The sequence below is a fragment of the Rhinolophus sinicus genome, linkage group LG02 (genome assembly GCF_036562045.2).
Source record: "Rhinolophus sinicus isolate RSC01 linkage group LG02, ASM3656204v1, whole genome shotgun sequence".
NCBI lineage: Eukaryota > Metazoa > Chordata > Mammalia > Chiroptera > Rhinolophidae > Rhinolophus > Rhinolophus sinicus.
The window spans coordinates 138,893,711-138,920,589 of record NC_133752.1 but is presented as its reverse complement, the minus strand read 5'-3'; the positions used below and the strand labels follow the sequence as shown (position 1 = coordinate 138,920,589).

Below are 26,879 nucleotides of genomic sequence, written 5' to 3'. Positions count from 1 at the left end.
TTTAAGATATAAAGCATTTGTTAGCCTAAAGTAGAAGTGGTGGCCCCTAAATTCTGACTCATATTTCTTACTGGGAATAGTCCTGTATATTCTTTTCACCATTTCCTATTGTAAACTGCTTTGTACTGCTCTTCAAACTATACATGTAGGCGGGAGGGATGGTCTTTTGATTCTGGCACATGACTATCCTGGGAAATAAGGGGAAAAGTCAGCTTCTGTTGAAAAAAATGAGAACAGAAAACTTGTGGTAAAAAAAATTTAAGGGCGTGACTCTTATGCGTCATGCCCTTTGAATTATAAAAATTATCTCAATTCTTTTACAATTTTACCTGGTAAAATTCTTTTACCTCAATTCTTTTATGGTAGATTTATACTTCTCCTAAATGAATTTGAATAATTCTCTGAATTACATTTGGGTTCTTAGAGAATGTTTGCTCACAAAGACAAGCTGTTTGCTTCCAAAAGGAAAAATGGGTAGTTATTAATTTTTGAATGGGTTGTCTTCAGATCACGTGTAAAATAGTTGAACTTAGAACATGTTTAACCCTACTTGTACTGTTTTTAAGTTCCCAGGCTATCCCATAGGAGGCTATTTAAAACCATATTCTGCTTTAGCTCTAATGTAGTATTGGCTTAAGTTTTGGGTCCTCAGAGCAGTGGATCATGTTCTGTGGGAGTAGGGTAGGAGGAAGCAAGTTTATTTTTGACTTTTTTTTTTTTCTTATACTTTTTCATCTCTTAATTCCTGTTCTTATACTGGCCTAAGCTTCCTGCTGTTCTATAATCTTGGCCACACATCTAAGTGCTGAATAGCTCTTCTTTTTTTTTTTTTAATATGAGATATAATTGACATATAACACTATTAATTTTTTTTTTTTAAAGATTTTATTGGGGAAGGGGAACAGGACTTTACTGGGGAACAGTGTGTACTTCCAGGCCTTTTTTCCAAGTCAAGTTGTTGTCCTTTCAGTCTTAGTTGTAGAGGGCGTAGCTCAGCTCCAGGTCCAGTAGCTGTTTTCTAGTTGCAGGGGGCACAGCTCACCATCTTTTGTGGGAGTCGAACCGGCAACCTTGTGGTTGAGAGGACACACTCCAACCAACTGAGCCATCCTGGAGCTCAGCGGCAGCTCAGCCCAAGGTGCCGTGTTCAATCTTAGTTGCCGGGCGCGCTGCCCACCATCCCTTGCGGGACTCGAGGAATTGAACTGGCAACCTTGTGGTTGAGAGCCCACTGGCCCATGTGGGAATTGAACCGGCAGCCTTTGGAGTTAGGAGCATGGAGCTCTAACCGCTTGAGCCACCGGGCTGGCCCAACACTATTAATTTTAGCTATAGTGATTTGATACATGTATATATTACAAAATCATTACCACAATACATTTTTAATTAATATCCATCAATACACAGTTACAGTTATTTTTCTTGTGATGAGAACTTTAAAGATCTACTCTCTTTGCAACTTTGAAATATACAATAGAGTATTGTTAACAGTAGTCACCACACATTACATCCCCAGGACTTTTTCATTTTATAACTGGAAGTTCGTACTTTTTGACCACCTTCATGCGTTTCATCTGCCTCCCCTACCCCTGCCTCTGGCAACCACCATCTGTAAGTTCGGTTTTGTTGTTGTTTTTTTTTTAGATTCCACATGTAAGTGAGGTCATTATTTGTCTTTCTCTGACTCGTTTCACTTAGCATAATGCCCTATAAATAAGTCGGTCCATTTATTGGGTACTTGGCTAGTACAACATTCAGTCTTCTTAAGCATTTTTCTTTTACATCATTTTACAAGTGAGGAATTTTAATGGAGGATTAGGTTAATCACTTTATCCAAGGTTATATATGTCAGAGCGGGGAGGTAATGGAGTTACGTTGTTGGTTGAACCCTAGCAGTATGACTTGAAAGCTCATCCTCTAACCGTTGTACTATTATGCATTCCCTTTTCATGTACGCGCCCTTTTACCAAATCCCAACTCCTTTATCCCCTCAGTTCAGCTACTTTCAGCTAAATGTTAGGGAAAGCCATTTGATTGAATTACCGCATAATATTGTAGAATTCTTATAACAGAAATTATGGTTTTATGATAAAATTTGATAATGTGATTATCTTTAGTAAGGAGTGAACCCTATGGATCCAGAATTTAGCCCAGCTTCTCTACATCATCCTTCATAGTACGAGTTGGGTTGCCTACATTTTTAATTTAGAATTTATGTTAGTAGTTCTGATTTATGGGATGAGAACATTTTGGGAAGTACACCTATTACAGAGTATTGTCTGAAGACCTAACGAACGATTTGCCCTTCTCATATTGCGCTATTATTTTTCAACTGTATATCAGTATTGCTATGATTAGAATGCAAAACAGTTTTGTATTTATGGTAGAATTTTACCACATTTTCTTAGTAAGTGAATACTGAAAATACTGTTTATTGCGTGGATCTGACCATCTTGATGTAAATGAAGAGGTCCTTTTACTTAAAAAGTGGAGAACCGTTGCTTAAAGCTGTAAGGAAATTATATGTACTGGTTATATTTTAAAATTTGTTTTCAAGAACTTCATAGTGAATGTCAGGGGATCAGTTATAATGTTTAAATGACTGACTGACCAAACTACCAACTGGTAAAGCCCTTTAATCTCAGAGGTGATTGTACTTGAAATACAAGATCTTTATTAAGCCAGATTCTAGCTCTGATTAGTGAAATTTTTGACTGTTAGTGACAATTCAGGCATTATAAAAGGTTTTTGGCAGGAGCCTTGCCTTGGGAGCTCCCCTTCCGTATCTTCCTAACTCAACAGATTTTTAAAAGAACTCTATCACTTCTCAATACCTCCATGCCAGAGACAAGTGAAGAATGGAGTAGTAATATAGTCTTGTTTTATAAACTGAGTCTGTATATTTTTTTTAATTTCATGCTAGGATTGGGAAAAGAAGAAAAAGCTAAGATTTATTAATTCTTTTCCCTCTATATTGCTGTACATAGTCACAAAGCATCCCATTTTACGTAAGTTATTAGAGTCCCAGAGAAGGTGACTTGCCTAAGATCACAAGTCATACATGTTAGAGCTAGTGTTCCTTGCTCCAGAGATTTTGTTTTTCATTTTACCCCACTGCCTTTCAGTGTGGAGGGAGGGGTACTTTGCATTTATCTAAATGACATAACTTCAGAAGTAAGCAGTATTTAGATAAATTTGTATTGTAATTAAATTTTAAAAAGTTAATTTGTAATATAAATTTAAATTGTACTAGGTTGAAATTAATATAAAATAGGTATAAATGATATTAATACTGTGTCATCCAAGAATGAAAAAAGAAATAGCACCTAATTACTTTGAAAATATTTGGTACCTTTCAAAAAATTCTGTAATTTTTGGGTGAGAAAATGAGAGAAACTAGGGTGATTTGGTGTCCTTGCCTGGCTTTTGTTGTAGGCAGAATGTCAGTCCAAATGCATTTTAAAAAATAAGAGTGTACAATTCTGTTGGGTTGGTTTAGATTGCTTATTTTATTTATTTATTTTTTAAAGCAAACACCTCTTCTTTAAAATTCTTTTCTGGTTAAATTTTGTTGGGATTATAATGTGGAATAAAAGACACTGAAGTTCATCAATAACTGCTTAGTGATGAAGAACTATAGTGTAAGTACTGGAGTTAAATAAATAAAAATCCATACATATATTTGAAAAGGAAGACTAGCCTATAAGTAGGGTGAACAATTTGAAAAAAAAAAGGGAGTAAACAGCTTGAAGTAGTAAATCAAAATTCTGGTTAGTCAATCAAGTGGCTAGAGCGTGAGTGTAAATAAATATATTATCTTGTGATTTAATTTACAAGATTTTTTTTTTTAAACAAATTCATTGCAGGTTTGTTGCCATCCTTTTCTTTTTGCCTGCTTTTGGTAATACATATTGATTCCAGGAGGTCACAGTGCATGAATAAAAGCAGATAAAGTCAACATTTTTGGCGCACAAGATGATCTTAGACTTCAAGGAGTTTTAGAAGTCAGTAGCTACTTTGGGCAATGGGGTTTGAGAAAAGATGACGTTTTAGTTGGGCTCTTTGGTCATAAAAACAGTCTTAAAAAACTGATGTTTTGCTCTGAGGGTGTGTGTGGCCTGATACTGTGAAGACTTTAGGAGTCAGTTCAACGCAGTGGACTCCATCCCGGGCGTACCTGTGTGTGTGCCGCCGTCGCAGTACTGCGCTGCATTCTGCAGCATGTTTTCATGGAATTCTTAAAGCGATCCTAAGAGCGAGGTGTCATTATCATTTCCTTTAGGGAACTGAGGCTTAGAGGGGTTAAGAAACTTGTCCAAAGTCAGTAAGTGGCTGAACGAAGATTTGAATACAGACAGTCTGACTCCCAACATGGATCTTGGTACTTATACTATACTGTCTACATAGTTTTGTGTCATCTCAGTGTATTAGTTTTGGATTTTCCTTTGGAATTATCCCCATTTCCCCCTTTAAAAAAAGGTCATATTCTACTAGACCAGGAGTTCTTAACCCCAATGGCCCATGAAACTTTAAAAAGCCATAAGTGGACTCCAGGTGAACAGTAACTCCTTGAAATTACATGCAAATTTTTAAATGTGTGTGTGGCTTTCTGGGCAGAGTGTCCATAGATTTTTCTCGATTTCTCTAAAGAGTCTATGACCCTCTCTGCTCTAGGGAAGGGACCGTGAGTTTTCATCTTTGTTGAACAGAATTTAATGAATAAAAGATGGTATGTGGGGAAATAAGCTTGAAATCAGTAATAATTTGGGAGTTTTAAGATGCCTTGAATGTTTACTAAATGGGTATTATTGAAGCATCAGTTTTATGTTTTGTTACTGACTGGTTCAAATTTCCAACTTTAGTACCATGTTTCCCCGAAAATAAGACCTAACCAGACCATTAGCTCTATAATGTGTCTTTTGGAGCAAAAATTAATATAAGACCCAGTGTTATATTATATAAGACCCGGTATTATATGTTACATTATTACATCATATCATATATCATATCACATCACATCACACCCAGTCTTATATTAAAATAAGACCAGGTCTTACATTAATTTTTGCTTCAAAAGACTCATTAGAGGTGATGGGCTGGCTAGGTCTTATTTTTGGGGAAACACGGTATATAGTTCTATGAAGTTAGGTTTCTGAAGTCAGATCATAAAACAAAAATTAAGTGTCGTTAAAAATGCTATTGAGAAGTGCCCTAGATTTAGAGGCTGCCATATGGTCTCAAAAAGACCAGTTTGTTTTTTTCCTCCAGTGTAAGAATAGACTGTTTTAGTACCTGATGAAGCATTAAGGAGCATAAATCTTTAAACTTGAACATGATACTCAGTGTTGGAAGTATTTACAGTATGAGAGCCACAGGGAAACAGAGCAGGTGAGGGAATAGCATCATCTTATCTCCCATCTCAGAGATTGTCTAGGTCACATGCTAATGGACCATAACAGCCGATAGAATGATTGTGGGGAATTGCATGCATCATTTTTTAGCATTCATTAACACATATTTATTCGTATTCTGCTCTGCTGCTGGTAGAAGTTGTAGAAGTTAGAAATAGACCTTAGGTGAAAATCTGATACGATTCCAGTACGTGTTGTACTTTCTGTCCATTGTGTTCATGTGGAAGCATGGGTTTCACTTTTAGGGTTCCATATATTGTAACCCACCAAAAAACTCTTATTTAGCCTAGTTTATTGCATGTCGTAAATGCTTACATTTTGTTTCATCCAGTGGTTTTATGTTTTTAACTAATTTTTTACCTCTATTTCCCAAGTGACTTTTCATTTCTGTCTTGTTTCTTCCTGAGCTAAACGTCGAGATGTAACTTTAAGTACGTTGCTCATAAAGTCAGTGATGGGGATTTCCTTTTCAGCTCCAAATTCAGTTTATATGTTTGTTTCAGTCATACTTCAATCTGCTTTGTACATATTGATGCCCTTTTTCCCTTTTATGTGAGCTATACTCCTTGTCCCCATTTGAGAACTACTATCATGTAGAATTTTTTTAGTTCTGTTTATCTTTCCATTGCACTGCAGCTTCTCCAGCTTTCTTGTTTGCATAGTGTCTGTGCTACCAAAACTAAACTGGTGGTAGTATTTATTATCTCTAGTCATTGAAAATGTTAAAAGCATGCATTGTAATTGAAAATGTTACTAAGAAGAAGACGTCTTATATTTAATTGTGTGGGAAATACATGTTGCTTTATTGCCTCGGAGATAGGCTGTACAGTGTGTCCCAGATCCTTTTTGGATCTCTGAACTTTTACTTAACGGTATTCTTTCAGAACAGACCTCTTTGTAATGCAGTTTTACTTGTATTCTTGGTAATGTGAACCTTGAGGAAGTGTTAGAGCCTAGCCTCTAGTGTGTAATGGTTAATGTTTAAGATCTCTTAATACAGTGAGCTGTCACCATGTTTAATAAACTCCAGTATTTCATTAGCATAAATTCCTTTGGGTGCCAAGTTATCTGTTGCACAGATGCTTGGTTTTATTTATAGGTGTGTATCTAACCTTTGTGGATTGACTTGCTTTTATTTTTCTATTCACTTTTCACCGTGCAGTAGCATAATTATTTAACTGGCGTATGTGCAAAACTAGTTTTCAAGAAGAGAACTTGAAGGTACTGAAAAAGCAGATCACTCAAACTTTTGGACCTTGAGCAGCGTAGTAAGATAAAGCTCCCAGAGTTTAAGTCGACACACTGTTTTGTCTTTATTTGAATGTGTTCTTCTGTTGGGTAAACAACAGGGAGTGTCTTCACCTGACAAAATTAGATGGAGACATTAGCCTGATCGCTTCTCTCTGAAGTTTTGAGCCACTAAGACTTAGGTGTGTGTGTGTGTGTTGGGATGGGGAGAGATTCATTGTTAACTTTGTATTTTATATTACAGTAAGCTATTTTCTTAAAGTCTAAAAGTCTTCTCTTGGATTAAACATTTTTTTGAATGAGAACTTCAGTTTTAGTTACTAGCCCATCCTCTATCCGTTAGTCTGTCTTTTAAAAAAATATATTTCAGAGTAATTTGAAGGCATTAGTATACTTTACCCTTACATACTTCTTGCATGTTATTAATTCGTGAGGTTTTTCTTTTTTAGGTAAAATTTGCATACAATCAGAATGCACAAATCTTTACCATCAGATGAGTGTTGACAAATCACCCAGCTATGTAACCTGAATTTCTACAAATATAGAACATTACCTTCACCTCCAAAAGTTTTCTCATGTCCAGTCACTACTCTATCACTGTTCTGATTTGTTCACCATAGATTAATTTTGCCTGTTCTAAAACTTGTAAGTGGATTCATAGAATACTCTTTTATAAAGCTTTTTTTCCCCCACTCAGCGTGATATTTTTGAGATTCATCAGTGTTGCTTTTTCCAGTAGTTAATTCCATTTTATTATTCTTGGTTTATTTTTAAGGCTCAAATGTATTTTAGGCAGAAGTTATTTGCCCCTTCCTGAATTCTTAAGGCACACTGTACTAAACTCGAAGGAGGTATTGATTACATTATATATCACTCATTTATCTCCACTACTACTTAAGCAGCAGGCTTTCAGAACATGGTGTATAGACTATGCTCTGTAAATACTTGTTGAACAGTTTGTGGTTAGAAGTCTTTCTTACAGCTTTTGTTACAGAGATCCCAAAGTTGGGGTATAGTTATAATGTGAATTAGCCTTTGAATAAAGACAAATTTCAATTATAGTCTGTTACCAATTTTGTTTCCCTAGGGAATCATTTTTACAGTGAGTAAATATGAGACTTTCAAATGACCAAAAGTTTGAAGGAGACCATAATGTTCTTTATCATAAAGAGATGAAGAATAAGAACCAACCAAATAATAAGGCTATTACCAATTTAATTATGAGTTTTGATCTTTTATTTACTTGGACATACTTCAGTTTTCATTATGTTCTTCCTACTTTGATGTCCACATTTAAAGCCCCTTTTATTTTTATTTCATAGAATCACTATGGATGTTCCGTTATCTTTTAAGAATAGCTTATTTGGAAGTAGCATGGGATTGTTGCCTCTTAAAATAGGGCAAGTGAAAATCTGGGAGTCCTATAGGATATGAAAAGTGGAGAAGCTTTTGAGTTTTTCCCTCCTTCCCTTTTTCATTCATTATCCCCATCAAGGTCTGTATTTCTGTAAATCTAGGTAGACAGGTGGAGTTAAAATGGAAAGGTTATTTATGATTAGAACAAGGGTGGTATAAGAGTTTACCCTGGTCCAGCTGTACAGTAGACAGTTTTGTCCATGAAACTTGCTCTGTATTCATTGTTGATTTAATGTCAGTATTCATCGTAATTAAGAATACTTGAAGTGACTTGTTCCTGTCTTTTAGAATGACATATATATATATATATATATATATATATATATATATATATATATATATATATAAAATAGAGCTGTGAAATAACTGGAGAACGTGCAGAGAACAAGTGGGCAGTGTGCTGTGTTGCAGAAGAATGTGCTGCCTTGCGCACCCGGTCCATTTTTAGATTAGTCTGGCTGCTGGTGTACTGCAGAAGTGGGGGCCACACAGGTGCAGTGTTCTGCAGCTGTTGGAAACATTTGCCCCCACATCCCACTTCTTCACGTATAATTATGCTCTGTTTAAACCATTAATGCTAGAAGATGGGATTTGCTAATTTGAATGTCTGTTTACAAAAAGGTACAACTCAGAGAGAGAATTAATCATTAGGCAGCTGTATTTAACTGCCTAGATGACCTGAAGCTTTCAAAGAATGACGGAATATCCATGTTAGCTACAATCACCATACTGTACGTTAGATCCCCAGAATTTGCTAATCTTGTAACTGGAAGTTTGTCCCTTTGACCAATATATTCTCATTTCCCCCACCCCGCAGCCCTTGGTAACCACCATTCTACTCTCGATTTCTCTGAGTTTTATATTCCACATATAAATGATCATACAGTATTTGACTTTCTTTGTCCGACTTACTGCACTTAGCATAATGCCCATTTAACGTCCATGCATGTTGCAAATGGCAGGATTTCCTTCTTTCTCATGGCTGAATAATATTCGTGTGTGTGTGTGTGTGTGTGTGTGTGTGTACATATAACTTTTTTTATCCATTCATCCATTGCCAGTTAGGTTGTTTCCATATCTTGGCTATTGTGAATAATGCTGCAGTGAACATGGGGGTGCAGATTTCTTCAAGATTCTGTTTTCCTATGGATTTATACTCAGAAGTGGAATTGCTGGATTGTATAGTAGTTCTTTTTTTAATTTTAATTTAGAGGGACTTCTATACTGTTTTTTATGTTCCCACCAACAGTGCACAAGTGTTCCCTTTTCTCTGCGCCCTCACCAGCATTTGTTATCTTGTCTTTTTGAGGATAGCCATTTTAACAAGTGTGAGGTGTTGATTTGCATTTCCCTGATGATTAGTGATGTTGAGCACCTTTTCCTATACCTGTTGGGATATTTGTATGTCTTCTTGAGAAAATTGTCTATTCAGTTCTTCCTAACAGAATATTTTTGTTTTCTAATAATTGATGGTAGTTTCTAGTATTCAGAACAGAAAAATACCGAGGCTGACTGAAGCTGGCTGTGCTGATCCAGGGAAAGCATCCTGAATGAACTATTTCCTCAGTTTTCCTGGTTCATGAATAGCAAATCATTTATTCTCTAAATGCTTAGGACTCTTAAACTTAATCATGAGAGTGCCCTTCCTACTATATGTGTCTTCCTTTTAAAGAATAAGCCAGATAGCATGCTTCAAATTTGCTAAGGTTTCTTACTCAGACTAATGTGTATTAATAAAAGTTTTCAAGGCCCTACGTTATTGGTACCTATTGACTCCCTTTAAATAATCTTACCATTTTGACTTCTTTTCTTGCTACTTGTCCTCTCATCCACTCTGCTCCATATCCAGGAGTAACATGGCAGGCCTGCTCACTTCACAGCCTGTACACTTCCTGTTCTGTCTATAAACCACTTTCTTCAGGTATCCATCCACATGGCTGTTCCTTCTGCTCCCTCAGGTTTCTATTCAAATGCAGTCTTCTTAGTATGGCCTTCTCTGACCATTTGATTTAATGTTGCTTCTCTCCCTCACATGTCAAGTACCATTCCTGCTGTTTTACCTCTAAAGCACTTAGCATTTGACATACTATATACAGTGATTCCTCAGTTTTCGAATGTAATCCGTTCCAAAAGACGTTTGAGTTCTGAAACGTTTGAAAATCGAGGCACGGTTTCCCCATAGAAAGTAATGCAAAATGGATTAATCTGTTCCAGACCTTTAAAATCAACCCGTAAAACTGCAAATTTAGCATGAATTTTACTATCTAATGATACCATAGATCCATAAAATTTACAGCGTTCGTAAACCAAAATGTTCGTCAGTAGAGACGTTCGAAAACTGAGGTACTACTGTATTTTAAAAATATATTTGTTCATTGTCTCTTATAACCCCTTGAAGAACATAAGCTCCTTGAAGGCAGATATATTTTTTATTTTGTTCAGGGCCACATTTCTGGTGCACAAAGTACTCAATAAATATTTGTTAAATGTTTATATTTCTTTCTGAATTGTACTAGAACTTTGGTCACCACTGCCATCAAGTGACCAAAATGGAGCCTTTCTGAGAACACCAATTTATTTGGTCAACATTGAACATATACTTTGTGAATACATTTATAGGTTGTTATACGTCACGCTCCCCCCCGCCCCGCCCCTGGGAATTTATATATAATGGTTCATAAATTTGATCTTAGCCTAAGAGAATAAAACAAAACTTTACGCTTGACAGAAAGGATCAGTAAAACTAGTACCATTTTTGGAATTGATGTGGGAGAGAGAAATTTGGAGTGTCAACAATGTGTCTTATAAGTAGGAAAGTATCACAAGATGAGAATTAGTTCCTTGATGCAAATGTGTTGGGCAATCATCAGACAGTTTTGAGGGGTCTAGTAGTATAATTAAAGAGAAACATTTTTAGGAATTTGATTTTTACAGTCATTTAGTTTAAAGGAAAGAGAAGTCAAAATATTAAGGACATTTACAGAGAAAAGTTTGGTATATTTGAAGTTTGAAATAACCTGAACAAGAAAATTTAAGGAGAAATGGCCAAACAAGGAGAATTTGAGAAAAAAGTAGTAATGTCAGCGGTGTAGGGTATAAAAGAGGACAATACCAGGTCTAAAACGGCTTCAAGGTTGTACCTTTCAGGGATGGAAGAGTACAGTTTGAAATAACAATTTGGCATTATCATTGCTTTAGGATAAGGGATAAGAACTGTAACTTATTCTCAGGTCCATCCCTAGAAAAGAGGCTAATAAATGAGGTGGCAATTTTTGGCTGTGGAATGCTTTTGTAATACTGTTTCTTCTCTACAATTGCCTAATAGGCAGGGAAGGGAGAAATATTTTCACTAGGGGTAAAACGTGTTGTTTCTATTGAAGATAGTAGGTAATTTGGATAAGATAAAAGATACTCATGTGGTTTTAGAAATACTGAAATGATTTTGGGGAAGAAAAGTTAGATGTATAAAAATACTTCTTTTGGAAATTTGAGGGATTTTGGTTTGTTAGAATTACTGTTTTTAGATGGCGTTTCCTTTCCAAAAAACTTAACCTCAAGGCTAAATTTTACTTCTGTTGTCAATTCAATATATCTGTCTGTTAATTTAATAGGTGACAGTTGTCATAGGAAATTGGGGAAAATTCTTTTTAACAGAAGATGTGTAGGAAGGTATATTGTTGGCTTTTTAAATATGTTATACTCTTGGATATCTTAGCCCATTAGACAAGAGGCAGAAATCTAGAACGTTACAAAGGACAGCGCTGTTTTTCAACAGAATTATTGTTCTGCTCTTTGGCTTTCACTTTGTTATCTTATCCTTCTCCCTTCCCAGTTGCTCAGAACATACCATCTCCAACTTCCTGCAGACTTTAGCACTTTCGCTTCAGTGCTAACACACAGAGTAGAAAAGGATGGATTTAGCCTAGATAGCATAACCAGCACTTTTCAAGCGCTGATAGAATGTCCAGAGCTATGCTTGGCTCCAGGCATGCACATACAAACGTAAAGGACATGGTCCCTGTCGTGAGAGGCTCCCAGTAGAGCAGTCTCGTGGGAGAGCATCACGGTCTATCTACAGCAGTACTTTCGTAGTGATACTCGAGCTAGTTTTCCATTTAATAATCTGGACAAAAAATAATTTTGTATCCAGTCAAAAAATAATGCTGTCATGGCTTTTCTTCATAGACATTAAAACCTGTGTTTTAGAATTGCATGTTTTAACATATTTTAGAATTATTCTTCTGATAAAGAGCAAATAAAATACCGGTTTTTAAGTATTGTTTGACCACTTTTAACCAGATTTTTATTTTAGCTAGATTAACAAGGCATTATTTGGTAATATATTTAACTAAATATACCTTTATTTTAAATTGTTCAAATTTTACATTAATAAAAATTAACGTTACTAAAAAGCATCTTTTTAGTGCCAAGAGTGTTCTGATTCTTAACGTTTTGTTTAATCTTTAAGCTATATTATTTCTTCTTACTATTCCCCTATTGAGTACTTTCGATCTTTCAAAAATTTTTCTTTCCCAGCATTAAAACTCTGTTGCTCTATAGAAAAATGTTGTCTAAAAATCCATTAGCAAAATTGCTTTAGATGATAGTAAGATACATTTTTTTCCTTGCTTTTTTACTGTACCTTGTTAAACTGGTCTCACACATGAACTTTCTTAGAATCAGGCAGTTCCTAGTTCCTATGGGACTTCCTGTTTTCTCAAATAAAAATAGAAAAGCACCTCAGAAAGGAAACCTAGTCAGTGTGAAGTACTTTGTAGGCTCAGTCAGTCTCAGTTGTGACCTGAATTATAGAGCTCCAGGTATCAAAGCTTTGAATATTTTCACATTTAAAAATAGATGATAAGGAGGAGATTTGAAATAATAATCACGAGAGATGCTACATATTCAGCCATAAACTTACTTGTATCTTTTTGTGGGGGATGAGGTGGGTATAGGGAGGTTGGATAGAAAGTGGTAAATCCTTTCCTTATAATATAATATTTGTTGGAAATCCAAATCCAAAGTTGTTTAATACTGAGATTTAATTCTCAGCTATTATGATCTATTTGTTTCTTGCCGCTTTTCCAGATTTTAGCAAGGATTAGGAAGGGTTTTTTTTTTTTTTTTAAATCTTTGGAGTCAGAATTCTAAATGAATTATTCAGTTTTAAAGCATCTAAGATAGGATCTAATTTTAATTCAAAATAGCTAAGAATTAAGTAGATTTTCACAAGTAGTAACTGCTTTTAGAAATTTTTTCAAGAGAAACCAAGTAAAGGTGGAAACAAATGATACAGTCATTAACAGTAACAATAATAGGTGACACGTATTAAGTGTTTGAGGCCATGCCAAGCATGTTTTATGATTTGTCTCTTAATCCTCACAACAGCAATGTAAGGTAGGTGTCACTGTTACATCCTTACTTTATAGAAGAGGAAACTACAACTTAGAGTGGCTAAGTAGTTGTTAGTTCAAGGTCATGTTGCTGTTAGGTTGGTGCAAAAGTAATTGAGGTTTAAAAGGTTAATAATTGCAAACCTGCAATTCCTTTTGCACCAACCTCATAGTAAGTATGGAGCTGGAACTTGAATCCAGTTGCGCTGACACCAGAGCACCTTCTTTCCGTTATTACAGAAAATATTAATACCACAGTTTCAAAGGGAGAATGGTAAGTATAGTAAGTCTGAAAAATCACTTCCCCAACCTTTTATCATCAGTTTGTTTACATTTTATTCGCATATTTACATTCTGTTTTAGCAAAGTACATGCTGGCATTTCAAAAGACTTGTTTAGGTGGATTCTAACTCTCATTTTTAAATGATGCTAATAGTTCTCTTTCTCTCTTTTTTCTTTTCTTGATAGTAAAAAACCCCTTTGATGAAACATTTGGAAAAATACAAGTAAGTAAAAGGTCATAATACTGATATTTTGTCTCGTGTTTTATGTGATAAAAATATTAGGATGACTAGCAAATAAAAATGGTAATTTAGAAAAGCTTTTTTAGGCTGAAATAATAAATTTTCTTATTTTGAGTATTCCTTAACTATAATATAATTAAATCCAACGCAGATTTTCTCCTAAGAGCTGAACTGTTTATCACTTTAAGGTAAAAGCCAACTGTCCAGTAAAATGGCAGTGGTATGTCATCTGGGGTCCTGGTCTTACCCTTAAAAGTATGCCTGTTTTCGTCAGTTGTTGGATACCCTAGTAGATTTTTGTCGTCTTTGACCTCATCTTGTTTCTCTTTGGATTTTTTTGCTCATTGGCCACTAGGAAGGCAAAGGATTTAGAAAGAAACATCCCTCAGGCTTCCTATTTATGATTATGATCCTTTTCTTTTTAAAGGAGCTATAATATTTTAACCTAAATTTTACTCACATGAAAATATTTTTCACTTATACATCATTATACACACTTCAAAAATTATGATATTTGAGTTTATATTATACATAATTGTTATTTTTTTATTATAGGAACTGACAGTAATATAGAGCAGTAAACATTGTTGTGATGAAGGGTGTATAATAATGTGTAATCACATCTACAGTATGTTAACTTTAGATTGTTAGAGTGAGACTTTGTAATGCTTATAGTAATACTCTATTGTGATAATTTGTTTTCCAAATAAGTTGCCTTTATCAGTTACAGTATTATGTACAGCACTGCTACTGGTATCATAATTTAAATTTGTACATGTACTCACTGAATATTGGAAATATAAGACTTTATTTTCTTCTGTGTGATGTTCCCCCTGGGGGAAGCTAAAGTTCTGAACCTCTAAATAATAGTAATAATTGTGAAAAGATGATGGCAGTACACTTATATTACATACTTGTTCTGTACCAGGCACAATGCTAAGTGTCCAAAATCCATTATTATAGTTTCATCAGAGACTTGATACAAACAATTGAAAATATCTTTGAGGAGAAAATTGGCTGAGGATAGAAGAGGGAAATATTTAAAGGTGACAGTGTATGAGAAAATTGGGTACAGCCACCCCACAGTTTGATTTACAACCCCATCCCCCAAAAGAGTAAGAACTTGGCTTCAGAGAATGAATGATATGTGTTACTAAAAGAAAACCTGGACCTTACCAAAACAAGTAAAAGGTAGCTATCTCAAATCATAAAGCTATTTTTGTTTAATGAAAGGTTACTTGAAAGCTTGCTTTAAGAATGGACTTATTGGTAGATCTTTAACTTGCTTTCAGGGTGGAAAGCCACTGGTTAGACACATTTCAAGCTGAATGTTAGGAGACAATCTGAAAAGCAAACTGGAGTGAAACTCCAAGCCAGTGTAAGTTTCTATAAAGAAAGTAACTTTAAATTTTGATTTATGTACTTTACAGATGTACTTCTAGTTTAGTATACTGATGATAAATTCCTTTTTTTCCTCAAAATTGATTTGTTCACGTCAATAACATAGTCCATAAAAACTATTTAGATTATAATTTAGGTGATCATTTTGATATATAGATACTCATTTTGAATGAGTTGCCATTGGAAAAATAATTCTTGAAAAATTTATAGTTGAGCTTTTTGGGTGCTTAAATTCTTTGTCTGAGAGTATAACAGTATATATGTTATCTTACCCAGTATGAGATGCAGTTATATCTGATTAGGTTTTGTTATTTCTTTTACTTAACTAGTCCAGGGTTAATATCTGTCAATTAAAAGATGAACTGTATTCCCAGGCCTCTGATGTTTGTTAAAGAGGTAATCACAGAGGGCAAGTGTCACATTTTTGGGTTTAGTTTTATTTTCTAAAGGAAATTGGGGATGGACGTGATCAGAGTATATAAAACAACAGAAATCAGTCACTTTTCCAGATGAGAGAGGAAACAAACTGCAAATCTCTCAACTACTTTTATCCCAGATCTTAATCAGATTTACCTTGATTTTATGTATCAAGTCCCCAAGCTGCAGTATCATTGGAACTCCTTCTCATGCTATTATATTGAACATATTTATTAAAAATGATTTTGTGGTTTAATGTATCACAAATGCATAGCTTTCAGGATCCTGGTGTTCAGTCCTGCAGTTACTTTTTGAAGTCTAATTTTTACAGTTTGGGTGTTTAAGCTTATGTGAAGATAAGGACTGGCTTGATTCAGGATCTGCTTGAGATAAAGCTGAGCAGGGTAAAAAGCAACAGGTTTGGAGAAGTAGTCAGCGGAAGGAATGTCCCTAGTCTCTGTCAACCATCTCACATAAAACCAGGGCCTTTGGTGGTAGCGTCATGGAGCCTTTGATGAGTTTTCTTCTTCCTGTAGTGTTGCTGTTTAAAGCTTCATTGACAAAAGCATGCCACTCACAGTGTGCAAACTTCTGCCTCTGAACATACAGCATGAAAACAAATGGATGAGGTTGCATGTTATTGGGCATATGTGTTATTACTTCCCCAGCTTTTTATGTCTTCTCTGAATTTGCCCCTGGCCATATTCATCCAGTAATCCTGTTTCGTAGACACCTCAGGAAGAAAGGAGATAATAAAGACACAGCCCCCTCATAAATCATGAATTTATTTCAGATAGTGTAATAAGCTGTTGTTAGCCCTTTTCCTAACCTACCCTTCCCTGTTGCTTATATTGATTGGTCTCTTCATTGTGATTGCTCTTCCATTGAGGGTCTCATTGCTTTAGATTCATTGGCAGGGTGCACAGACATTGCAACAGTCTCCTCTCTGGTCTCATTTCATATATACGGTCAGAGTAATATTCCTGAGGCCCAAGTCTGTTTTACTTTCTTCCTCCTAAATTTCCAGAATGAAGTCAAAGTCTGCCTTGGTATCTAGGGCTCTCTAGCAGTTTATTCCAAACTACTTTTCCAGTAGGTTGCTGAGTCAAAGTAGGTTACTGGTTGTGTAAGAAGTAGAACCAGTACTTTTATGCCTGCATGCCTTTGCTCATCCTGTTCCTTCTGCTTGAATGCTGGTCAGTTCCCTTCTTCCTGTGAAGCTCAACTCAAATATTCTCTTTCACGAATGGCTCTTCCCTTCCTTCCCTCTTCTGTATTTATAATACATTGTATTTTGTTTGCAACTTTAATATAACACTTAATATGTATTTTGCCTTTGAGAACAGGAACTGTCTTATTCATTGTGTCTCGCTTTGCTGAGAACTGTCTTAATTCTTAGTAGATATTCATTAAATGTTTGTTTTACTTTAATGGTTCATAAATTTATGCAGGGTCACTTTGGGAGCCTAGCAGTAGTTGAAGGTCAATCCAGTGTCAATACTCATTCCCTTATTATGTGGTTGAGTCAGGTTAAACAAAACATGAAGGGCAGCCTGGAAGAAAACTGTCATAAGAGCAAAATACATGAGCGTGCAATTGTATGCGGGGGAGGGGGGGGATGGGAGTATTGTTTTGGTGGTTGGGAGATTTTATTGTGTATGAAACCTTTTTTAGCACTAAACTTAGTGCCCATTTCCCAATCCTTAAGAAAGTAAAATATTTAGAGTAGTAATTTAGATTTTTAAGTATAGGTTTCTTTATAATATGGTAGCCATTGTTTAAATACGAATGTCTTTTAGATTATGTAGCTTCTATGATTTTACATTTCTTTATGTTTTTCATTTTGAATAAGATTATTATTTGGTGTATGTGTTTTTCTTGGAATTAGGTATTTTATAATAATTTCTTTTAATTTTAGGAAAGTGAAAAAAATCTTATGATGAACACTTTATACAAGCTTCATGATCGATTGGCACAGCTTGCAGGTAATTGTTTTAACAATCATAATCTCTAAAAATGTTTTGAAAATTAATTTGCATATGTAACATGCTATATCAGTAGAAATGTTTTTTTCCCAGTGTCATGTTTGTGAAACATTTTTCTTTAGAAGTTTATTGCCTATGTGGAGTGGGTTTTTATTTTCGTGATATGTTTAATCAGGTCTTTTTTCTGTCTACCACATGTATTAGATGAAATATATGTATATTATATAATGTAATACTAAAGTCAAATTTCTTTACGGCATTAATAGTAACAAAATTCAGAAAGCTTAAGTATCAATTGAATTGGGTAAGCAATGAATTAAATTAACTAACATCCTAGATTAAATATAAAAATGCAGATTTTCCTTTAATGGTTGTCATAAAGTAAATACATTCTAGAATTTTTTCTCCTGACTCATTGCATTTTCTTTATATTCTTCTCTTACTAAATCTCTGAGAGTTCTCAGGTATCAACATGTCTGCAAGTAGAATAACATGGGTGAATTGGTATCAAGTTTATTAGCACCTGTGAGTAGCAGCTTATCTGTTTATTACCTTTTGACCTTTTTAGTTATTCTTATTTCACATACAATCTGAAAGAAGAGACTTTGGATTCTCTTCTTATGTATAGTTACAAGAAAAGAAAAACGAAGTTTTCCGAACTTTTGTATGTAGCAGATCCTTTTATAGAAATCAGGTCGTTGGAGTAGCCTGGAGATAAACGTGGAACTCCTGTGGTGCCTGCCATAGTGGCGTTTAGGATCCTGACAGTTTCCCATCCTCTCACTAGTCTTTGTTTTTTTCCTTTGGGTCCTTAATTCTGGTCAGTTTATAGGCTTATAATTCTGTGTATATCACTAAAGCCCTTTTTTTTGTATTCACTGACGAACTGGCATACTCACTGCAAGCTAATTACATGTGTTTGGTCTGCTGTAACACCCAGAAATAGGTTAAGAACATACTGTAGCTGGGAATTCCTGATGTTGCTACCACAAGGTTCTACAGCTGTCTCTGTAGCATTGTTTTACGAAGTGTGCTAGATCAGCATAATCTGAGGTGCTTTTAAAGATGTAGATGCCTTCCTTTAGCGAAAGGGTTGGCAAACTTTTTCTTGTGAAAGGGCCAGATAGTACATTTTTTAGGCTTTGTGGGCTAGACTGTCTCTGTCGCAACTACTCAATTCTGCCATTATAGCATGAAAGCAGCCATAGATAATACATAAATGAACAAGTGTGGCTGTCTTCCAATAAAACTTCACTTATAAAAACCAGTGGTAGGCCACATTTGCTTTATGGGCTGTAGTTTGCTGATCTCTGCTGTAGATCTATGGAATCTGAATCTCTGAGGATGCATGATAAAGTTTGAGGACTTACTTGTTCTTCTAATAGGTATTTCTTCCCCTTTTACAGCTATGGCCACTAAAATCTGGCTATTTGAGCAAACCTATAAATAGGAACATGGTTTCGTTTAGGATAGAAAAATTTGCCAAGAATTTTACTTTAAGTATTGTACGTTTATGTTAAAAAAATTGTTTTAATTACTTGAAAGAAACAGGGCAGGAAAATCTTACATTTGATGTTCAATATGAGGATCATTGATCTCTAATAACCCCGGATAGCCTGAAAGAAAAGGCTTTGGATTCTTTTATAAATAGTTATAAGAAAAGGGAAATGTAGTTTTCTGAACTTTTATATGTAGTACATCCCTTTGTAGACACCACATCATAGCTAGAAGCTTCTATCTAATTGTCCTGATGATCTGTGTTATAATAATTTTTAGGGCATGTACATCCCTTGTTAAAGATGGGCTTAGTTATACTCTGAACATGTATGTTTTAATTAAACCTTATTTGAACACTTGAATTATTAGTTTTAGTGATAACTAATAAGTAAGTTAGCACAATAAATTTTGCCGCTTGAAAAATAATACATCTATGGAGGGTCATCTGTGTTCCAAGATCTGTATATAGGTATTAGTATGACTAACAATGGCTAACAATTTCGTTGGGAATATAAGAGGAAGGTATGTTCTTATCTAAACTGAAATGCGTTTAAAGGTTGTGGTTTATGTAAAAATAATTGTTTGTTTACTCACGGGAATTGTTTTCTAGAAAATATAAATAATGCTCATCTTTCTTTACTGATTATAATAATATAACCAATAGTTGTAATTTGTAAAATATTTTGATTAACATGTGTTTTATTCTGTTGAACGTAGTACTGATTCATGATTAATAATATGCTAATCTTTTCAGGAGATCATGAATGTGGCAGTTCTAGTCAGAGAACACTTTCTGTCCAGGAGGCAGCTGCATTTTTAAAAGTAAGCAGTAAAATTAGAATTTTAATAGCTATGTTCTTAAAGTTTATATAAATCATTACAATTTATATCAAAAGTACCATGCATTTGATTAATTGCACTGTTAAAAGCTTGGATCTGCTGTTTGGTGTGATATGAACAGATAAAGCAGAATTACTCAGCATTTTTTGTTCTATTTTGCTTTGAAGCATTCTCTATGAGAGAATGCACATTAATTTATAAAGGAAACAAAACAACAGCGGTGAGAGAGAAATTGAGATAGGTAAGTAGCATGTCAGAAAGCAAGTATCGTCTATCCATTGTCATTTACTTCAAATCTTGTGCCCTAGATAAATTTCATCTCAGTGTACTAAGAGAACTTGCAGATGAATTTTATAAACCACTGTTAGCAATCTTTAGGAAATCCTAGATGAGAGGAAAGGTACTTGAAGGTTAAGATGGACAAGTGTCATTCTGATTTCCAAAAAGAAGAGAGTGGATTTTGAAAACCATACTGATGAGCTTGATTTCAGTCCAGTTCTATAAAGATAATTTCATAAAGATGTGAGTACTTGCAGTGGAAATGCTGATCCCTAGAAGCTGGCAAGGGTTCATTGTGAATATGTCATGTCATACAAACTTCATTTCCCCCTTTTTTTATTGTGATAAAAAACACATAACATGAGATCTACCCTATTGACAAAGTTTTAAGTGTACGGTACAGTATTTTAACTATATGCATCACGTTGTACTTAAGATCTCTAGAACTTTTTCATCTTGTAATGTGAATCCTATACACATTACACAGCAGTTATTCATTTCCCCCTCCTTCCAGTCCCTGGCCACCATTTCACTTTCTGTTTCTATGACTGTGACTACAGTGTATTCCTCATATAAATGGAATCATGCAGTATTTGCCTTTTGTGACCGGCTTAATGTGTCCTCAGGGTTCATCCATGTGGTAACATATGGCAGGATTTCCTTTTTGTAATGCTGAATAATATTCCTGTGTGTGTGTGTGTGTGTGTGTGTGTGTGTGTGTAAACCACATTTTCTTTATACATTGCTCTGTGGGTAGACATTTAGGTTGTTTCCACTTTTTGGCTATTATGAGTAATGCTGCGGTGCAAATGCGGGTGCAAATGTCTCTTAAACCCTGTTTTCAATTCTTTTGGATAAATACCCAGAAGTGGGATTGCTGGGTCATATGATAGTTCTATTTTTAACTTTTTTTAGGAACCTCCATACTGATTTCCATAGTGGCTACACCATTTTACATTCCCACCAATAATTTCCAAGTGTTCCCTTTTCTCCACATCCTTGAAAACACTTGTTTTTTAATAAAGGCCACCAGGCTAATAGTTATAAGGTGATATCTCACCGTGGTTTTAACTTGCATTTTCCTGATGATCAGTGATGTTGAGCATCTTTTAATTTACCTATTGGGCATTTGTATGTCTTCTTTAGAGAAATGTTTATTCAAGTCCTTTCCCATTTTTAAATCATGTTTTTTGATTTTTTTGTTTCGAGTTGTAGGAGTTCCTTATTTATTTTGGTTGTTAACCCTTATCAGATATACGGTTTGCAAATATCTTTTCCCATTCTGTAGGTTGTCTTTTGTTGATTCTTTCCTTCACTGTGCAGAAGCTCTTTAGTTTGATATATAGTCCTACTTGTCTGTTTTTGCTTTTGTTGTTTGTGCTTTTGGTGTCACGTCCAGAAAAATCACTGCCAAGACCAATGTCATGAAGCTTTCTCCCTGTATATTCTAGGAGTTTTATGGTTTCATGTCTTAGGTTTAAGTCTTTAATCTGCTTTGTGTTTATTTTTGTATATAGTGTAAAATAAGGGTCCAATTTCATTTATTTACATGTGGAAATCTAATTGTTTTTAACACTAATTGTGGAAGAGACGGTCCTTTTCCAATTGTGTGTTCTTAGCACCATTGTCAAAATCAGTTGACTTATGTGTGCATGAATTTCTCTATTTTCTTCCATTGGTCTATGTGTCTGTCTTTTTTTTTTTTTTTAAGATTTTATTGGGGAAGGGGAACAGGACTTTATTGGGGAACAGTGTGTACGTCCAGGACTTTTTTCCAAGTCAAGTTGTTGTCCTTTCAATCTTAGTTGTGGAGGGCGCAGCTCAGCTCCAGGTCCAGTTGCTGTTACTAGTTGCAGGAGGTGCAGCCCACCATCTCTTGCGGGAGTCGAGGAATCAAACTGGCAACCTTGTGGTTGAGGATGTGCTCCAACCAACTGAGCTCAACTCAAGGTGCCGTGTTCAATTTTAGTTGCAGGGGCGCTGCCCACCATCCCTTGCGGGAGTCGAGGAATTGAACTGACAACCTTGTTGTTGAGAGCCCACTGACCCATGTGGGAATCGAACCGGCAGCCTTCGGAGATAGGAGCATGGAGCTCTAACCGCCTGAGCCACCGGGCCGGCCCTGTGTCTGTCTTTATACTAGCACTATCATACTGTTTTGATTACTATAGCTTTGTGATATGTTTGGAAGTCAGGATGTGTGAGGCCTCTAGTTTTATTTGTTCTTACTCAAAATTGTTGGGCCATCTTTGCATTTCAGGAACAAATCCCACTTGGTCATGGTGTATGATTTTGTAATGTGCTGTTGAATTTGGTTTGTTTATATTTTGTTGAGGATTTTTTGCATTTATATTTCACGGATATTGGTCTGTACTTCTTGTAGTGTCTTTGTTTGGCTTTGGTATCAGACTAATGCTGGCTTCATAAAATGACTGTGGAGGTGTTCCCTCCTCTTGAATTTTTGGGAAGAATTTGAGAAAGGCTAGTGTTAATTCTTATTTAAATGTTTGGTCGAGTTGTCCAGTGCAGTCGTTGAGTTCTGGACTTTATTGTTTTGGGAGATTTTTGATGACTGGTTCTATCTCCTTACTAATTACAGGTTTGTTCAGGTTTTGTATTTCTTTGTGATTCAGTATCGGTAGTTTATGTTTCTAAGAATGTATCCATTTCTTCTAGATTATCCAATTTGTTGGTGAGTAATTGTTCATAGTAGTCTCTTCTGATCCTTTCTATTTCTGGGATATCACTCGTAACATTCTCTTTAATTTTTTATTTTATTTATTTGAACCTTCTCTTTTTCTTAGCTAAGGGCTTGCTAATTTTTTTGATCTTTTCAAAAAACCAACTCTTTGTTTCATTGATTTCGTTTTCTCTATTTTGTTTATTTTTGCTCTGATCTTTATTATTTCTTCTGCTAATGTTGGGCTTAGTTTGTTCTTTTTCTAGTTTCTTGAGGTGTAAAATTGGGTTGTTTATTTGAGCTTTTTTCTTTTTTAATGTACGCGTTTACCACCATAAACTTCTTAGTGCTGCTTTTGTGGTATCCCATAAGAGGCTGTTGGGCTTCTTGAATCTGAATGTCCCATTCTTTCCCAAGATTTGGGAAGTTTTCATTCATTATTTCTTCAAATATATTTTCACCCCCTTTCTTCTCCTTTTGGGACTTCCATAATGCATATATTGATCTGATTGATGATGTCCCAGAAGGTTCCATAAGCTTCCTTCACTCTTTATTGTTTGTTCTTTTTTGTTCCTCTGACTGGATAATTTCAAATGATGTCTTTGAATTTCTTGATTCTTTCTTCTGCTTGATTAAGTATGCTGTTGAACCCATCTAGTGAAGTTTTCAATTTAGTTAAATTGTATTTTTCAGCTTCAAACTTTCCATTTTTTAAAATGTTTTCTCTTTATTGATATTCTCATTTTATTCATGATTGTTTTCCTGAGCTCGTAGAACATATTTGTGACAGTGATTTTGAATTTTTTTTATCAGGTGGTTCATATTCATTTCCTTTAGGGTCAGTTTCTGGAGATTTATTTTGTTCCTTTAGTTGGGCCGCATTTCCTTGCTTTCTTCGCATGCCTTGTTACTATGGGTTGGGATGTATGCACTTGAAAACACAGCCACATCTCGCCATCTTTATGGACTATCTTCATGCAGGGGAAGACCTTCAACAGTGAGCTCAGAGAGAGATTCTGGTGTCCTCCCAAACCTGTCCTGTGGATGCATCTTGTCTGGACTTGCGGGTATAAATTGCCAGCTCGAGAGTTTTTGCAGGTTTCTTTTCTCAGGAGCTTGTAACTCTTTGCTCCCTCTGGTGCCTGTCTGCTGTACTGCAGGTCCTCTGGAGCAGCAGCAAGCTGTCCAGCTCTGGTGTGTTCTCAGCAGCCTTCAAGCATATAGACTATGTTGGGTCTTGTCAGTGCTCTGAGGGAGGTGCTACAGACATCAGTCCCTGGGGCAGCTCCCTGAGAAACTGCAACATTGGACGCGCGCTCCAACTCTTCCCTTCCTCAGAGAGAGATGAGGAGTTGGGGAATTTCTCCCACTCATTCTACACTGAGCTGCGGGGCGGGGCAATGGTGAGTGAGTGTGTGCTACTTTAAACCGTTCATTGCCTTTGCTCTCGGTGGCCACCAGCGAGGTGCCCTTATTTGTCAGTGCCTAGATTCAGGCAGGACTGAAATCAGTCACACTGGTAGCGTCCTGAAAAGTCTGAACATTAGACGTATGTTCCAGTCTTCTCTTTCCGTCCTCAAGGAGAATCCACGAATTGGGAATTTTCCCTCGACTGCACCATACTGTGTCAGGTGTGTGAGTGCTACAAATTTTCCTACGGGCTCCCATGCAGCTAGTTTCAGGCCTGCTTGGGGTGCAGGACCCTCTTAGCTGATTTCTGAACTTGCTACAAAGGGAATTGGTCTGTGTGTTGTCGAATTTCTGTCTCCATTGGGGAAGGCGGATCTGGGACTTCCTATTCTGTCATCAGACAGAATCATCCCCCTCCCTCCCTTTTTAAAAAAATTTAGAATGTAGTATAGTTCTAAGGCTTCCATCAAGGTTTTGTTGGTAATCTCCTTTGATATGCTTATCAGAAAAGAGAACTGTGGACTCAGATTTTAACTTAGTCCTGACTTACATGTTAATAGATAGCCAAAAGATGTTAAGACACTGTAATGTGATGGAGATTAGATGTGGGTTCAGATTGTAGCACTGTCAGTAGAAGCTGTGTGTCTTGATAAAGTCCCTTCAATTTACTGTATTGTTTCTGAGTGTGAAAGTGGGAGTCATATTAATTCCCATCAGATGTGTTGGGAGACTTAAGTGAGTATATTAAAGTACCTAACTTAGTGCCTGATGGTTATAGTAGCTTCCCAGTATGTTTTTTATTTCTTTTTCTGTGTTTCCTACCTAATTAAAACAGTGTTACCTGGACACAGGTTCCTATATAACATACTACAGAATTTGTCTTTCAACCTTGTTTTTTTCTTTGTTTTCAGTTTTGACCAAGATAACAGACAAATTTGTGGACAATGTAATAGCTAATATTGGAGAGCCAAAGAATCAGGATCCAAAAAGATCTTAAAGAAGGAGGGGTTATGATTCTTGGGCGGGCTCTACCTTAAGGGACGAAGAACGATTGCTAGATGGGTTGTGGAGGTGGGCAAAGCAGGGATTGGATTGAGTAGGTCAAAGGGGACATAGAATAAAATATTCCAGGAGGAGGGCATAGCATGTGGGAATCCAAAGCAAGCAAGCGTTTCCTGATGAGATACTTGAAAATTGAAAGTCTTTTTACTTCTGGTAGTAGGAAAAATTGATCCCAACCAATGCTTCCTCCCTGCTTTCTCTCTTTTTTTTTCCCCAATTAAATCTCTTAGGTGATGGCAAAGATATGTGTTGGCCATAAATTCCTGCAGCAAGATTAATACACATTTTGGAAGAACCATGAGACTCTTAAAATCTACTGCATACTATATTTGAAGGACTAAAAGGATGGTGGGGTTAGGGCTTGGGGACAGGACGAGGCTTGATTGAGCAGTTAGCCTGACAGTGAGCCGAGGAGGAGGCTGGGGTTGGTGCGGAAGGATGACTAACCTCCTGCAACCGTTTGATCACAGCTGTGGATCAGCAATAGAATGAGGTAAAAAGACGGGACACAGAATCAGGGTTGGGACAAGTTGATGTCTAAGGCAGGCGACTTTGGGTACAAGAGATTAGTTGTACTAAAGACTGACAGCAAAGAAGTTACTGAAAGCACCCAGGCGTGAGCTGAGATGGGAACTGCTTGTATTAAATTAAAAAAATGATATTAATGAATTTCAGTCTTAAAAGATTTTCATATCTTTTTCCAGGAATTATTGCATGTTTCTAATTGGATATGATTTCTTTTTTGTTAGATTCTGTAGAATTTATAACATGCATTTATGAAAGATTTTGGATTGATCAATTCTATTTCTTCAGTAGTTATTTTGTATAGCATGGCAATATGCTTTTATATTTAGGATATAAGTGTGTGTGTGTGTGTGTGTGTGTGTGTTAACCTTTTCTTTTTGGAATCCCATTTTGTTTTTCAAATGTTGTAAAAAAGACCTGGTATGGCTTGTCACCACGAAAGATGCAGTTTGGACTGCCACTAAAAGAACACAAAAGAGGAATTTCCCCCAAAAAATAAAGTTTTAAAGTCTCTATAAAAGCTTTTAAGTACTATTTTTAATAACACTTGTTTTTTTCAATATAACTCTAACTCATGCTTATGGTTTAAGTCATAGAGCAAATAAAAGGAAAAACAGCATTTGAAATTCACCAAGGTTAACCACTCATTTTGGTCCATTTTTCTCTAGTCATATTTTTTCCCTTAAAATTAGTGTCAGTATATATATAAATATTTTTATCTTGAAGTTATGAGCATTTTCCTGTGTCATTATGCAGGTTTTTAAAAACTTTTTTTAAATCACTGGATAATA

General features: G+C 35.7%; 1 protein-coding gene across 1 annotated transcript in view; it reads left to right on the top strand.

Moving 5' to 3' along the window:
- Window positions 1-26,879, top strand: part of LEMD3 (LEM domain containing 3) — a 59,441-nt gene that overhangs the window by 13,167 nt on the left and 19,395 nt on the right. The window contains exons 2-4 of the mRNA XM_019732462.2: window positions 13,937-13,974; window positions 17,729-17,795; window positions 20,047-20,114. Of these exons, the coding sequence (XP_019588021.2) occupies window positions 13,937-13,974; window positions 17,729-17,795; window positions 20,047-20,114 (173 nt within the window). The remainder of the gene's footprint in view (window positions 1-13,936; window positions 13,975-17,728; window positions 17,796-20,046; window positions 20,115-26,879) is intronic.